Source organism: Acomys minous (assembly GCF_964271855.1).
Source record: "Acomys minous genome assembly, chromosome: 20".
Classification (NCBI taxonomy): domain Eukaryota; kingdom Metazoa; phylum Chordata; class Mammalia; order Rodentia; family Muridae; genus Acomys; species Acomys minous.
Genome location: NC_140502.1, coordinates 10641891 through 10656928, shown reverse-complemented (window position 1 = coordinate 10656928; position 15038 = coordinate 10641891). Strand labels below are relative to the sequence as shown.

The 15038-nt window shown below is 51.5% G+C and overlaps 1 protein-coding gene across 3 annotated transcripts; it reads right to left on the bottom strand.

The window, feature by feature from the left end:
* Positions 1–2999: 2999 nt before the first annotated feature.
* On the bottom strand, positions 3000–6206 carry LOC311591002 (zinc finger protein 580). 3 transcript variants are annotated; one of them, XM_084770349.1, is made up of 3 exons: positions 5863–6206; positions 5083–5252; positions 3000–3961 (listed from the first exon to the last, which is right to left on the bottom strand). In XM_084770349.1, the coding sequence occupies exons 1-3, from the start codon at positions 5867–5869 to the stop codon at positions 3431–3433; spliced, it is 708 nt and encodes a 235-aa protein (XP_084626475.1). In that variant the 5' UTR covers positions 5870–6206; the 3' UTR covers positions 3000–3430. The 3 variants fall into 3 exon arrangements, with proteins under 3 accessions (XP_084626475.1, XP_084626476.1, XP_084626477.1); XM_084770350.1 differs by lacking the exons at positions 5083–5252; positions 5863–6206 and adding an exon at positions 4069–5073; XM_084770351.1 differs by lacking the exons at positions 5083–5252; positions 5863–6206 and adding an exon at positions 4856–5073.
* Positions 6207–15038: the final 8832 nt, after the last annotated feature.

The window sequence follows — 15038 nt, the reverse complement described above, 5'->3', positions numbered from 1 at the left end:
TTCCCAAAGCCTAGGCAGGGATCCTCATGAAATTCTCATCCTGCACAGCTGACGCGGTTCCCGGGGTCCTCCAGGTGAGTAGCTATGTACCCAGCGGGCCTAGGAAAGTCGGAAGGTATAAGGCAGTAAGGAAAATTGAAGCGAAACTTGAGTCCTTAAGGACGCACCTCTAGCCCTAGATGCCTCAGGCAGATGTAACCCCCACCCCATCCACGAAAAGGTTTAAAGGAATAAGAGAACCAGGATGTGAGAATAGATTGTGTGGTGGATAATTCTCCGCAAAGAATGGGTCAGGAATAGCCCCCACTGTAGCTGCCCGTGGAACAGCTACCTTCCAATCCCTGCCGCCTCGTTCCTCCATAGCTTCAGTTTACTCACCTGTTAAAGGAGAAGTTACTCTCTAGGGTATTTGCGAGGATGCAGTGTGTGACGTACCAAAGGCTCGGCCCAGAGCAGGACCATTCTTGGGACTTAAGATCCAAGCGCTGTTGGTATTATTTGAAGTCAGACGGTGGAGCAGAAAGAAGCACAGCCTTTAAGACACTCCCCCTCACCCTTCCGCCCCAAAAGAAGCCCTGTAAAGAAGCTCACTGCATCTGGCACAAGACAGGTAATGAAAAGGGACGGAGAATGCATATTTATTAGACCTGCAACAAGGTTCCACCTGCCTCCCCGGTTCGCAGGCTGCACCCTTTTGGGAGTTCTGAAGCCCTAATGGACGCATGGCTTAAACTAACCTTGCAGCCAAGAGACTACGTCGCTCACTCTCGCGCTTCGCTTTTACAAATAAACTGCAGCCTGGGTCAGCAAGTCCAGGGGGAACCACCTGCCCTAGATCAGAGTGCCCTGTGCACACTCAAGGTAACTACCGTTAAAATTGTTCCACGTGTGTATGCTGTCCTTACGTTCTGTGTTGCTATTTAAAAAGAAGAAGAAGCCGGGCAGCGGTGGGGCATGCACTCAGGAGGTATAAGCAGCCGAGTCTCCGAGTTCCAGGCCAGTCTGGTCTACAGAACGAGTACAGAGCCAAGGCTACGCCGAGAAACCCGGTCTCGAAAAACTAAAAAAAAAAAAAGAAAATGTGGATTGCAATTTAATTGCGGAAGGGTCGGGTTCTGACCCTTATTTCCAAAGGTGCTGAGAATGCGGCCCAGTCTGTAGGATGCCTAGCATGCACAAAGCCCTGATGCCCAGCTCTCAGGAAGTGGAGGTAGGACCATAAGTCTAATATCACCCTGAGCTACATTATAACTGTCTCAATAAATAAGGCTTGGGGGAACTGAAGTCAGCCTAACCCCCAGAGGAGGAAGGCCGACACCCATTCCCCAGTCAAGGTTCCAGGTGGTGAGTGTAAACTAAGATTCTTTAAAAAAAAAAAAAAAAAAAGTAAATACTAATTGAGATGGGGTGTTTGTTGGGTGTCCAATCTAGGGCCCTACCTTCAGTGTCAAAATAGAGGAGACTTCTGACTACCCACCAAAACTTCCAAGGCAAGACTTTTCCCAAACAGCATTGTCCTCCATTCAGGACTCCGGAATAATACATATCCCAAGGGTTCGAAGTGCAGGGCAGTTCTCGGTGAGGCCTCAGTCCCACCACGGCTCCAAAGCACTCTGACCCGCTAACAGCTCAAAGACTCTTCAAGGCAAGGCTGGGTTTGTGTCCAGGGCCTTGAGAGCCAGGCTGCAACTCAGGCCAGTGTCTGAGAAACTCAGGAATCCCACAGTCTTGATGTCTCCAGGAGCAGCAGTTCATGGATGCTTCTGTAGTGCGTTCTGCTTGGCCAAATGGCACAGGCAGAGCTGGCGCTGGAACAGGTGTTCCCGAGTGCACACAGCCCGAATCCCGGAAGCAGCCAGGGCAGAGCGAGCAGCTGGCTATGCGGCGCCCATCACTTTTGCCCTATTAGTGGAGTGGTGCCCAGCGAGGTGGCTGGCCCGCTTGAAAGCCTTCCCACAGGTATCGCTTTTGAAGGGCTTCTCCTCCGAGTGGGTGATGGTGTGTCGCTGAAGGTAAGACACGTACTCGAAGACCCTAGGGCACACTGGACGGCTGTAGCACTTTTTCTGAACCGGAGTCCCATCTGCCCTGTGATCCTCACCCACCAGCTCTGTGTAGGAGACACCCTAGGTGTCAGTGAGAAGATAGTGGTTGGGCCCTGGAGGGGACAGAGTCTGTGAAGAAGGCACAGGTTCTGGAGACCCACCTGTCCGACAGAAGGAGGCCTTCATGGCCTCAATAGAGGAAAGCTTCGGGGTATAGGGGAAGATGGCAGCACCAGCCTCCGTAGGTGTAAATGAGGCCTGGTGGGTGGGAGAGACTGAGAGGATGGAACTGGAGAGAGGATCACAGACTCTGTCCTTGGTGTGTGTTCTAGCCAAGGTCCTCTGTGTTCTTCCCATAATGCCCCTGGGGTCCCTACTGTCTTCCTGGCTCCAGTACCCACTGTATTCACGCAGAGTGAATTTCCCTCTGTACGCAATCAAGGCCTCAGTCCCTCCCCCTGTGCCCTTCCGGGTCCCCCAGCAGCTGTCCTTCAGGACACCTTGTGGCTCCCAGGACTCTCCCGCGCTCTGGCCACCACCAGAGTCTAGAAGTGGGGCCATCCGCTATGCTATGTCTTGCTTCTCCCGTTACACGCCCCCCTCCCCCGAAGTTCTTTCTAAGCCAACGGCCCCAGTCTCTGGAGACTTCACAGGCAAGTTCTCCAAAAGCTGCCCACTAGGACACCGCCCTCTCCCCAGCCTCTCGGGGCCAGGCAGCAGAGGGACCGTGGACCTTCAGCTACCTCCAGCACCTGCCAGTACCGCGTTTGGGAAATACAGAACCAGGGAGAGGCGAGGGGCCTTAAAGAGGACAGAGAGGGCCGGTTGCCTAAGCATCAGAAAACAGCTCCGGTAGGAACCGCGCTTCAAACACAAGGTTCCTATGTTGCAGCAGTCCGCACCCAGTCTCCCTTCTCCCAATACGCAACCCACAGGCAAGCAAGAGCAGGAGAATGAAGAACGGAATGTTTATTGGGCAAAGAATGAGGGGTCGTGGGCATTAGAGGGCAGTACAGAGATTATCCAGACCGTGCCAGTGCTTTTGTCATGTGTTGCACGAGGACCTCACCACTTGGAAAGAGTAGAAAACCAAGACTCGGGAGAGGTCGTAGGTAGCGCTTGCAAAGGGTTAGACAGCACAGCCGGACTGAAGCCCAGTTCCAACTGACACCCAGGCCCAGAGGGGCAACAACTTTGGTCTACATCACACAGCTAGACGGGGGGAGGAAAAAAAAAAAGACAAAATGATATTTCTCTTTGGGGATCGGTGGGGAAACTGAGGCCTAGGGTAAGGCAGTAACCTCAGCAACACTGGGGAATGTGTGGGAGTGAGGCTGTGTGGGTCAGACGTGGTGGCCCAGAGAGGGCAGGGCCGAGCTCAGAGCTCAGTGCAGGCGCACGTGCTGCGCCAGCTCCGCGGCGTCCTGGAAGCGGCGTGGACAGAGCGGGCAGGTGTGCGGTGGGCCAGCGCGCGCGCGGTGGGTGGCACGGTGCCGCGACAGGTGGCTGGAGCGCTTGAAGGCTTTGCCACAAGCACCACAAGTAAAGGGCTTGAGGTCCGAGTGCGACACACGGTGGCTCTGCAGCCGCAGAGGGCTAGCAAAGACACGAGCGCACTCTGGGCAGCTGTAGCCCTTGCGAGGACCTGGCTCTCCCGGAGTCGCCTCGCGCTGCGGCGGACCCCGAGGTTCCTCCTCCAGCTGCACCGTGTACGTGTAGGGGACCCCGTTGGCGTCGATGAGCAGGTGTCGGCCCAGCCGCGGTGGCCGCGGCCCCGCCACCGAGGAAGAGGTGGAGGAGGGGCCTTCCGCCTTGGGGAAAGGGGGAGTCTTGGGGGGCGGTGGGTCCATGACCTCCGGAGAGGAGGACCGAGGGTGGGGTGGCCGCGGCGGCAGCAGCAGCATCTGGAGCGGCAGCTGGGAGCGGCGGAGGGAAGAGAAGTTAAGATCCTCTCTTTCAGGAGGGGAAAAAAATCCTAAAAAGGAAGGTGTTCGGATTCTCTGCCCGACTCTGTGCTACTGACCTGCCTCCCTACGAAGTGAAAACTGACTTCAGTCCCCATCTCTGGGACTCTTTGGCAACGCCCCGCTCCACCCGACTCGGGTCAGAACCTTGGGCGCCCTCCGAATTCCCTCCACCCAACCCCCTCACCGACCACCGAAATCTATCTCCAAGTCCATTTCTCTTCTTTTCAGTTTAGGTCCTCTGTAACTTCACATTCCCAGGCCCTAGTGGCCTCCGAGATTTTTCTTCCATCTACCCTTTGCTCTTTCTCAAAGCTCTACTCAAGCCCTGGCTTAGAGCTCTCCCTCAGGTCCCTCAACACCCTGGCGGTAGGGGATCTCCACCCCCACTCGATGCCCGTCAGGGCCTCCCCAAGCTCCACAATTGGCGTAACCTCAAGTTTCCTCCCTAGATGCTTAGCCAGTCCCACTAACCCAATTCCCCACTTTCCACTCGGGGCTCTTTTATGTCACCCTCACACTCTTCACTTAAAGGTCTCGCCATTCTCTTCCCACTCGGGAAACAGCGCCCAGCCTCCTCCTATATGCGCCCCCATCTTGTTACATTCCATCCACCGGCATCCTCAACGCCCCCGCCCCCCCCCAAAGTATCCTGACATCTTCGTTTCTTTCTCCATCGCCGCTAACACCTCGGAGCCTCCTCCCACTCGCAGTCATAGACACGGGACCTTCTGGTTGCCCGTTCCCACACCAGCTCTCCCCGCCTTGGTCCCCTCCTCCCTAGACACTGCTGGCATCTCTTGTCTCTCTTCTCCTCCCCGGGTGAAATGATGCCTGGCCCCTCGCCTAGGGACCTCTAGCAGCCCTGGTCCTTTACACCACCTCGTCCCGTTATATCCCCTAGGACCTTCCCACTCTCCCGGCTTCCGTAAGGTGGCTTGGCCTCCCGACGCCCTCGTTCTTGAGCTCTGGGCGTCGCTTTCCTCGCCTCTCCGTTCCGACCCACACCCAGAGCCCTGCCGGCCTCGCGCCCTGCCCAAGCCAGGCTCCTCCCTCCATCCCGGCCCCCGTACCCGGTGCAGCAGCCTCTCGGGTCCGGGGGGAGAGCGGGGCCGAGGTCCCGGACGGACCCGGGCTTGCCCTGACAAGCGCCGCAGCAGGAGCGAGCTTCCGGGCAGCTCCGGGCCGTCGGCGCCCGGGACGCGGGTCGGGGGGCGCAGGGGCGAGAGGGGCGACGGCGTCCCTGGGAAAGAGCGCCGTTCAGAAACGCCCGCTCCACACACGAAGGTTCCGACGCTGGAGTCGGGCCCTTCTAGTGGGAGCGCCCGGTGGGGGGGAAGGGGGAGGTTGGTGCGTGGCCAACGAAGAAGGGACCTGCAAAAGAGCAGCTCCCAGCTGCGTGCCTCCATCCGTTCCGTTGCTTAGAGCGGCCGGTGAACTGAAGGCTTGCAAACCACCCCTAAAGAACTGCCATGTGCAGTTTGTCATCTTTCCCACCCACCCCGCCTCCCCTCTCGGCTCAAGCAAAGCCACTCAAGGCAGCTGTTTAGAGAAGGGTGTTTCTGTTGCGTGAGTGAGGTCCAGAGGCCAGACCTTTGCTCTGGTTTTGCACGCGCGCAATCCTCACATTCTCATAAAGGAGAAAACCAATGCCCAAAGGCGTTGCCAGATTAGGTAAGGTACAGGTGCTCCGCTGAACATACAGAGGGAAACAGAGGCTAGAGAAGACCACAGAGAGGAAAATGTGGTCGTCCCCCCCCCCCCCAGCATATGGGAAAACTGAAACCTGGAGCTGGCTAGGTACAGGAGTAGGGACAAGGCTGAAGGTATAGCTCAGTCGATAGAGTGCTTACCTAACATGCATCTGGGTTCAATCCTCAGCGCTACATAAAACCAGGTGCGGCAGCTTGAAACAGGAGAATTAGACGTTCAAGGTCATCCTCTGCAGCATAGTGAGTTGGAAGCCATCCTGTGCTCAAAAAACATCTGTGATTCTTGCCGGTGACCAGGTGGGGAACGTAAAGCCCCAGGGGAGGCCAGACATTCCTAGGTAGAGGCATGGGAAGGTTTCTACGTCCTATTGAATACATGGCGAAGCTGAGACTCAGAGAAAGCCAGACATAGCCACATATGCACGCGAGGAATGGAGGGCAGTGCTGTGGAGGGCACCAGCACCCGCTGTCCAGTGTAGCTGGTGCGCCGGGCTCTTCGAGAAGGGCCTGAGCATCCAGTGTTCATGGAGTGACGCTGCAGCTGAGGCCTGGGTCATAGAGGACAATGCATATTTGTAAGGTGCACTCTGGAACCGAGAAGCAATTAGGGGAGCTTGGGAAAAGTCCTAAATCCATGTACTGGAAGTTTGGAGGGGGCAACAACTGGAAATTGCCGAGGGAGAGGAGAGTTAATCTGGCGCCTGGCCCTTGGACCGCCCCCCCCCCAAAGAGTGGGTGAGCCCCGTTGCAGAGTTATCCAACACCTTTCCATCGGTGGCAATAATATACTTTCGGGGAGGTGTGACAAACCCTGGGTGCATGAAGCTTTTAAGCGCTAGTGCTTCTGATGCCCTGACATATAGAACTTATTCATGCCTTAATTTAGATTTACCCTATGGGACAGTTATGAACTTTCTTTTTTCTTTTTGAGACAAGATCTCAAGAAACCTAACCTGGCTTCAAATTTGCGAGGTAGCCTACGATAACCTTGAACTCTCTCTCTCTCTCTCTCTCTCTCTCTCTCTCTCTCTCTCTCTCTAATGTATACAAGTGTTTTGCTTGCATGTATGCATGTGCATCAGTGTGTGCTTGATGCCCTTGGAGGTCAAAAGAGAGCATCAGATTCCCTGGAACTGGAGTTAGGGTGGTTGTGAGCCATCATATGGGTGCTGTAACTTGAATTCAATTCCTCTACCAGAGCAAAAGAGTTCAATCCTGCATGACCCACATAGTGAAAGGAAAAACCCAACTCCAGAAGTAGCCTTCTGAACACCATGTGCATCCATAGGAGCACACATAAATGAATATTTCACATAACGCAGGAAAAGGGGTAGAGGCACAGTAGGAAATATCAGTGGATGAGTGGATTTGATCACTCAATCTAAAAGTCAAGTATTGTATTCTCCTTTTCCTTCAAAAAATACTTGTTTGTTTGATTTTTTTGTTTGTTTGTTTTGTTGTTGTTTGGTTTGTTTTTGTTGTTGGGGGGTTGGTTTTTTGGTTTTTTGTTGTTTTGGTTGGTTGGTTGGTTTTTTTAAGACAGGGTCTCTCTGTGTAGCCTTGGCTGTCCCAGACTCACTTTGTAGACCAGGCTGGCCTTGAACTCACAGCGATCCGCCTGCCTCTGCCTCCCGAGTGCTGGGATTAAAGGCGTGCGCCACCACCGCCCGGCCAAAAGATGAATGAAGCTGGAGCGATGCCTCAGCAGTAAAGAACATGGCTGCTCTCATGAAGGACTCAAGTTCCAATCCCAGCACCCATGTGGTGGCTTACAACTGTTTGTAACTCCAGTCCCAGGGGACCCAGCACCCTCTCTGGCTCCTGCACCAGGCACACACACTGTGCACAAACCTACATGGAGACAAAACACCAATCCACATAAAATAACGTTTTGAAAGATAAAGATAGTGCTGTGTGGTTTCCACTTGCCTAGCATGCCCAAAGCCCCTAGATTTGATTCCTAACCACCCACCCACACTACAAGGGGGGGGGAGTGATACCCTGCCACCTACCCGAGATGTGATCATTATAAAGTCCCACCAGACATCAGCATAAATTTAAATCCTCCGGCGGGGCATGGTGTCACACGCCTTTAATCCCAGCACTAGGGAGGCAGAGGCAGGCGGATCACTGTGAGTTCGAGGCCAGCCTGGTCTACAAAGTAAGTCCGGGACAGTCAAGGCTACACAGAGAAACTCCTTCTCGAAAAAAACAAAACAAAAAAAGAGTCAAAGCCGGGCGGTGGTGGCGCACGCCTTTAATCCCAGCACTTGGGAGGCAGAGGCAGGCGGATCGCTGTGAGTTCGAGGCCAGCCTGGTCTACAAAGTGAGTCTAGAACAGCCAAGGCTACACAGAGAGACCCTGTCTCCAAAAACAAAAACAAAAACAAAAACAAACAAACAAACAAAACAGGTCAAGATAAAAAACGCGGAAACAGCCGCGCAGTTGATGGCGCACACCTTTAATCCCAGCACTCAGGAGGCCCAGGCTGGCAGATCGCTGTGAGTTCGAGGCCAGCCTACAAAGCGAGTCCAGGACAGTCAGGAATACACAGAGAAATCCTGTCTCGAAAAACAGGGGGGCGGGGAGAAAAAAGAAATACACAGAAACTATTTTGCTGAAGTCTGTGCCTTAAGTTATCTGGGCCTGCAACCATCTCCACTGCCTTGACACTAGGTGGCGCTCTGAACCCAGGTTCACAACAATTTTCTTGTAGCCTTTGAGGCATACAATAAGTATGGGTGGGGCCGGGTGTGGTGGCGCACGCCTTTAGTCCTAGCGCTCGGGAGGCAGAGGCAGGCGGATCACTGTGAGTCCGAGGCCAGCCTGGTCTATAAAGCGAGTCCAGGACAGCCAAGGCTACACAGAGAGACCCTGTCTCAAAAAAACAAAACAAAACAAAACAAAAAAGTATGGGTGGGGAAGTGTGACAACTGCATTGGGTCTGTAGATTAGTTTCAGTAATCACAGCCACTTCCGCAGTATTAATTCTGTCAGCACACATAGAAAGTCTGCCCGTTGTCTGGTCCTGCCCACCCATGACATCAATGTCTTAAAAAGTTTTCACTATAGAGGTCTTTGACCTCCTGGATTAGGTTTACATGCAGGGAGAACACTGTATACATAATAAATAAATAAATCTTTTTTTTTTTTTTTGACGTCCCACAAACTTGCCTACTGGCCAATACACTAGAGGCATTACGCCCCGCCCCCGCCCCCGCCCCCGCCCCCATCTTGGTCCCCTTTCTCAGGGTACTCTCTCTAGGTTGTGTCAAGTTGACAAACCAAGAAGTGAAAAAAAGAAAAGCAAACAAAGAAATTGGGCAAGGTGGCACACACCTTTAATCCCTTGGGTGTGTGCACCACAACAGCCAATTGAGATGGCGACGATGGTGGTGGTGGCGGTGGCGGCGGTGGCAGCGGTGGCAGCGGTGAGGCGAATGCCTTTAATCCCAGCAGTTGGGGGCCATTTTTTGTTTTTGATTGATGACAATTGTGTGAGGGCTCAGCCCACTGTGAGTAGTATCACCCCTGGGCAAAAAAAGTCCTGAGGTGTATAACAAAGCAGATTGGGCCGGGCGGTGGTGGCACCATGCCTTTAATCCCAGCACTCGGGAGGCAGAGGCAAGTGGATCGCTGTGAGTTCGAGGCCAGCCTGGTCTACAAAGTGAGTCCAGGACAGCCAAGGCTACACAGAGAAACCTTGACTCGAAAAACCAAAAGGAAAGAAGATTGAAAAGGCAATGGGGATCAAGCCAGTAAGCGCCCTCCTCCGTGGCCTTTCCTTCAGCACCTGCCTTGAGCTCTGCCTTGACTTTCCTCCACGTCGGATGAAGCAAAGCCTTTATTCCCTAAGTTGCTTTCGGCCATGGTCTTCATCATTGCGATAGAAAACAAACCAGAATAGGTAAGGCTACACAGAGAAACCCTGTCTCTAAAAGAAAACAAACAAACAAACAAACAAACTAGAACAAACTGAAAGCCGATTGAACAGAACTTCTCCGTACAGTGTCACAGGGAACTCTCTCAGTGGCCTAAGGGGGGCGACAAAGTTCAAAATATCAAAATGTTCCCTCCATTTTAACAAACGGTGAGATTCAAATTCAAAGGCTCAAGGATCAGGGCTGGAGAGATGGCTCGGTGGGTAAACAGTCTTGCCGGCCAGTCTGACAACCTGCGTTTGACCCCGCGAGACCCACGTGATGAAAAAAAGAGAACCGACTCCTGCAAGTTATCACCTGACCTCTGTGAGCACACCTGGCGTGCCTGACCGCACAAATGCATACACAGGTACACAAATAAAACTACATGTATTTTTTAAAGATTTATTTATTATGTATACAGTGCACATTAGATCACATTATAGATGGTTGTGAACCACCATGTGGTTTCTGGGAATTGAACTCAGGACCTCTAGAAGAGCAGACAGTGCTCTTAACCACTGAGCCATCTCTCCTGCCCCAAAATTATATGTATTTTTAAAAGATGTTTTCAACTGGGCATGGTGGCCCACAACTTTAATCTCAGCACTTGGGAGGCAGAGGCAGGTGGATCTCTGTGAGTTTGAGGCCAGCCTAGTTTCCAAAGCAAGTCCAGGACAGCCAAGGTGACACAAAGAAACCCTGTCTTAAAAGAACAAAACAGAACAACTACAACAAAGTTTTAGTTTAGAAATGAGACAGTAGCCGGGTAGTGGTGGCCCACACCTTTAATCCCAGCACTTGGGAGGCAGAGGTAGGTGGATCACCGTGAGTTCGAGGCCAGCCTGCACTACAGAAGGAGTTCCGGGACAGCCAGAGCTGTTATACAGAGAAACCCTGTATCAAACACACACTCACACACAAACCACCAGTAGAGGTGATGTGCTCCATGGCTTACAATACAGAGGGGACAGAACGAAGTGTGACATAACCTTTACCCTTCTACTCTTAAGCCCAGGGAGACACTTCCGTCATTTCCTGATAAATCCAGGTCAGGTTACACAAAAGATTGTGTCGCACCAGCCAGACCACAAGAGACTTGAGGGGGTGTGGGGGACTCCATAGGCCCCACCCACTTCCCTACCAGGGTGTTGGATGCTCCCAGTCTGTGTAGATCTTGAAAGAGAATCTCAGCTGCTGTGAATTCAAGAGTGGTGTCAGCCATAATGCGCCCAGAAGCCACTGTTCCACACCACACCACCTACTCCTGTGATCTGACTCCTACCTCCTTTCTCCACCTTGTTTGTTTCCTTGGTTTGTCTTGTTTTGTTTTTTTGGTTTTTCGAGACAGGGTCTCTCTGTGTAGCCTTGGCTGTCCTGGACCTGCTTTGTAGACCAGGCTGGCCTCGAACTCACAGCGATCCGCCTGCCTCTGCCTCCCGAGTGCTGGGATTATAGGCGTGCGCCACCACACCGGGCTTGTCTTGTTTTGTTTTAAAGAGTTATTTATTTATTATGTATCCAGTGTCCTGCCTGCATATGTGCTTGCCCACCAGAAGAGGGCGCCAGATCTCATTATATATGGTTATAAGCCACCATGAGGTTTCTGGGAATTGAACTCAGGACCTTTGGAGGAACAGCCAGTGCTCTTAACCTCTGAGCCATCTCTCCAGGCCTCTTGTTTTGTTTTGTTTTGTTTTTTTGTTTTTTGTTTTTGTTTTTTTCCAGACAGGGTTTCTCCATGTAGTCCTGGCTATCCTAAAACTAACTCCCTCTCCCTCCCTCCCTCCCTCCCTCCCTCCCTCCCCCCCCCCCCCCTCTCTCTCTCTCTCTCTCTCGACCAGGCTGGAACTAACTCACAGAGATCCACCTGCCTCTGCCTCTCAGGTGCTAGGGTTAAATCATGCACATCTGTGAGTTTGAGGCCAGCTGGTCTAGGAAGTTTCAAGACGGCCAGCACACCACCAGTGCCTGGCTGGCTCTCACATTATATTTGTCCCCTCCTCTGCAATGTTCCCTGAACCTTGAAGGAGGAAGTGACGTAGATGTTGCAGTTATGGCTGAGCATTCAACCATCACCTTTCAGTATGACCGGTTCTAATCCTCTGCAGTTACCAATGCCCTCTGCACAAGCACCTCAAAGCTGACAGGAGCAACAACCATGCTTTCAGGCTTCGCTAGTTTGAGAGGTCTCACTGTGTAGACCAGGAAACTCACAGGTATCCACCAGCCTCTGCCTCCTGAGTGTTGTGATTAAGTAAACATGGTTTTTCAAAAGGCAACTTGATGGTCAAATAACGTCCACCTAACAAAACAATAGCAAGAGCTTCCACACTGAGGTCTATGACATTCCTAGCCAACCACGGGCTTTTGACAGAGTTTGCTGGTTAGTTTAGTGAGAAGGTTGGTTTCTTTTTTGTTTTATTTTATTTTATTTATTTATTTGGTTTTTCGAGACAGGGTCTCTCTGTGGTCTTTCTTTTAAAAAAAAAGATTTACTTATTATGTATATAGTGCTCTGCCTGCATGACAAGGCATTAAATCACATTATAGATGGTTGTGAGCCACCATGTGGTTGCTGGGATTGAACTCAGGACCTCTGGGAGAGCAGTCGGTGCTCTTAACCTCTGAGCCATCTCTCCAGGCCAGAATGTTGGTTTCTTTAAAAACCCAGTTACGATAAATAAATAAATAAAAATAAAAGCCCAGTGTCGTTATGTGAATATGCTTTTGTTTTAATCCCAGGTGTGGGATAAGCAGCTGCGTCACAGCAGGTGATTATGCTTTGCCTCGGGCACTAGCAGGGGTGTGACTTTGCCATCCGAGGATAGTTGGCATTTAGAATTCTGGGAACTTTTCACATGAGATAAATGCCAGAGCCCAGGGAGGAGCCAGAGGTGCTCCAAAGAAGAGGCTGCTGCTCCTGATTGCGGTTGTTGCAGTTGCGGTTGTTGCAGTTGCAGTTGTTGCAGTTGCTGTTGTTGAGTTACTGTTGTTGAGTTGCTGTTGTTACAGTTGCTGTTGTTGCAGTTGCGGTTGTTACAGTTGCTGTTGTTGCAGTTGCGGTTGTTGCAGTTGCTGTTGTTGAGTTACTGTTGTTGAGTTGCTGTTGTTGCAGTGGCGGTTGTTGCACTGGCGGTTGCTGCAGTGGCGGTTGTTGCAGTGGCGGTTGTTGCACTGGCGGTTGTTGCAGTTGCTGCTGTTGCAGTTTGATGAGAACGAGAAGCTGGAGAGGTAATGGTGACAAAGATTGGACTTGCCCCTAGGAACCCAACACCCCGAACCAGCAGGAAGCGGTCTAACTTGTAGAGGTCTCTGTCCCCTTTCCTCTCCAACATTTTTTCTCTCCTGCCTAGCCTAGAGGGGCTGGAAGGGAGGTAAAGGTATAAGAAACCGAATAAAATAGCTCCCCAACATAGTGCCTACAGTTTAGTTTTGTCTTGTCAACTTGACAGAGCTAGGGTCATCTGGAAGAGGGACCTGGAGGAGAAAATGCCTCCATCAACTGGCCTGTAGGCAAGCCTCTTGGGCACTTTCTTGATTACTGACTTGATATGGGAGGGCACAGTTCACCGAAGATGGCGTCACCTGTGGGCAGGTAAACCTGAGGTGTATAAAACAAAACAAACAAACAGGCTGGGCAAGCTGTGAGGAGCAAGTAAGTAGCAACTGCCCATGGTCTCTGCTTCAGTTCCTGCCTCCGGGTTCCCTCTCTGTGCTCCTGCCTTGGTGTCCCACAGCGGCGGACTATGGTAAGAACATGCAAGCTGCGGCTGGAGAGATGGTTCAGTGGTTAAGAGCACTGCCTGTTCTTCCAAAGGACCCAGGTTCAATTCTGAGCACCTACATGGCAGCTGGCGACTGTAACTCCAAGATCTGACACCCTCACACCAATGCACATAAATTAAAACTAAAAAAAAAAAAAAAAAAAAAAACTATGAAGAAGAAGAAGAAGAGGAGGAAGAAGAGGAAGAAGAAGAAGATGTGAGCGCAGTGAACTCTTTTCTCCCCAAGATGCTTTTGGTCAGAATGTTTTACCACAGGAATAGAAACCCAACTAGGACACCGGGTTTACCAGAGGCGAATGAACCTCTCGTGAAATGGGCCTCAACTCCGATCAGAAAGTGGTGTCTTATCCCTGTTACAGAGCTACCCCTGTTGCCCTACACATCCTGTCTCCTAGGTCAGTAGTGTTGTGCACAAGTCCTAAAAAATGATTTTTAAAGGCTGGAATAATGCAGTGTAAGAGCACATGCCTAGCAGTCTTCTAAAACGTTTTTTAATTACACTTTATATTCTGTGCGTCCACGGGGGAGTAGGAAGCATGCATGCCGCCGAGACAGGTCTGGGGAGGTCCGGGGACAACTTGGCGAGAGTCCGTTCTCTCCTTCAATTTTATGGGTCCCAGGTAATGAGCCTCCTCCAGTCATCAATCAGGCTTGACAGCAGGTACCAGCCCACAGCCTTAGCATTTTTGAGGCTCTGGTCCAAGGTAAGCTGAACTCCTGGAACCATCATAGTGTTCAGCGCCTTAATGCAACAAATGTTTATTTGAAAATGTTATGCATCCAAGGTCAACCAGCATCTTTATGATGACTGCAGTCCCTCTGGAACTCAGCCTGATGGGAGTTTTACTTCTACTACCGTTCCCTAGCAAAGAACAGGAGAGGTGGAAAGCTTATGGGCGTCTCTGAGGCCTGTACTGCGTGCCCAAAGGGGACACAAAACGCTATCATATATATGTCATTTAGCCAAAGAAAATCGCATGGCCACCACATGTAACTTCAAGCAGAGGTGCCATCGTAATCCCACCCCCAAGAGCAGCAACCTTAGCCTTGATGAAAATGTTTAGGGTCTCCTGATCTGCAGAAGCAGACGGCACATTAAGGCACTCCCATGTCTCTTTTCTGGCTCTTTCCACACACTTCTGTACAGAAAAGAGAGAGGAATGGAGCTGGGCATGGGGTGCATGCCTGTAACTACAGTACCAGAAAGATCAAGAGTTCAAGGCCAGGGGTGGAGAGTTATGGCATCTGTTGTTCTTTCAGAGGACCTGGGTTTGGTTCCCAGCACCCACATGACAGCTAACAACCTCTATAACGTTCAGGGGATATGACGCCATCTCTGACCTCCATGGGTACCGAAAACACGTGGTGTGCAAGACATACAAACAAGCAGAGCATCCATCCACACTAAGGGAAAAAAAAGTAAATCTTTAAAAATCAAAGTAGAGGGGCTAGAGAGATGGCTCAGTGGTTAAGAGCACCACCTGCTCTTCCAAAGGTCCTGAGTTCAATTCCTAGCAACCACATGGTGGCTCATAACCATCTGTAATGTGATATGGTGCCCTCTTCTGGCTTGCAGGAGTACATGCAGGCAGAACACTGTATACATAA

Excerpts from the sequence above, each read along its gene's own strand:
- LOC311591002 (XM_084770349.1), bottom strand. Across the intron at positions 3,962-5,082 it reads CCGAGAGGCTGCTGCACCGG|CTGCCGCTCCAGATGCTGCT; the intron begins GTACGGGGGCCG and ends CGCCGCTCCCAG.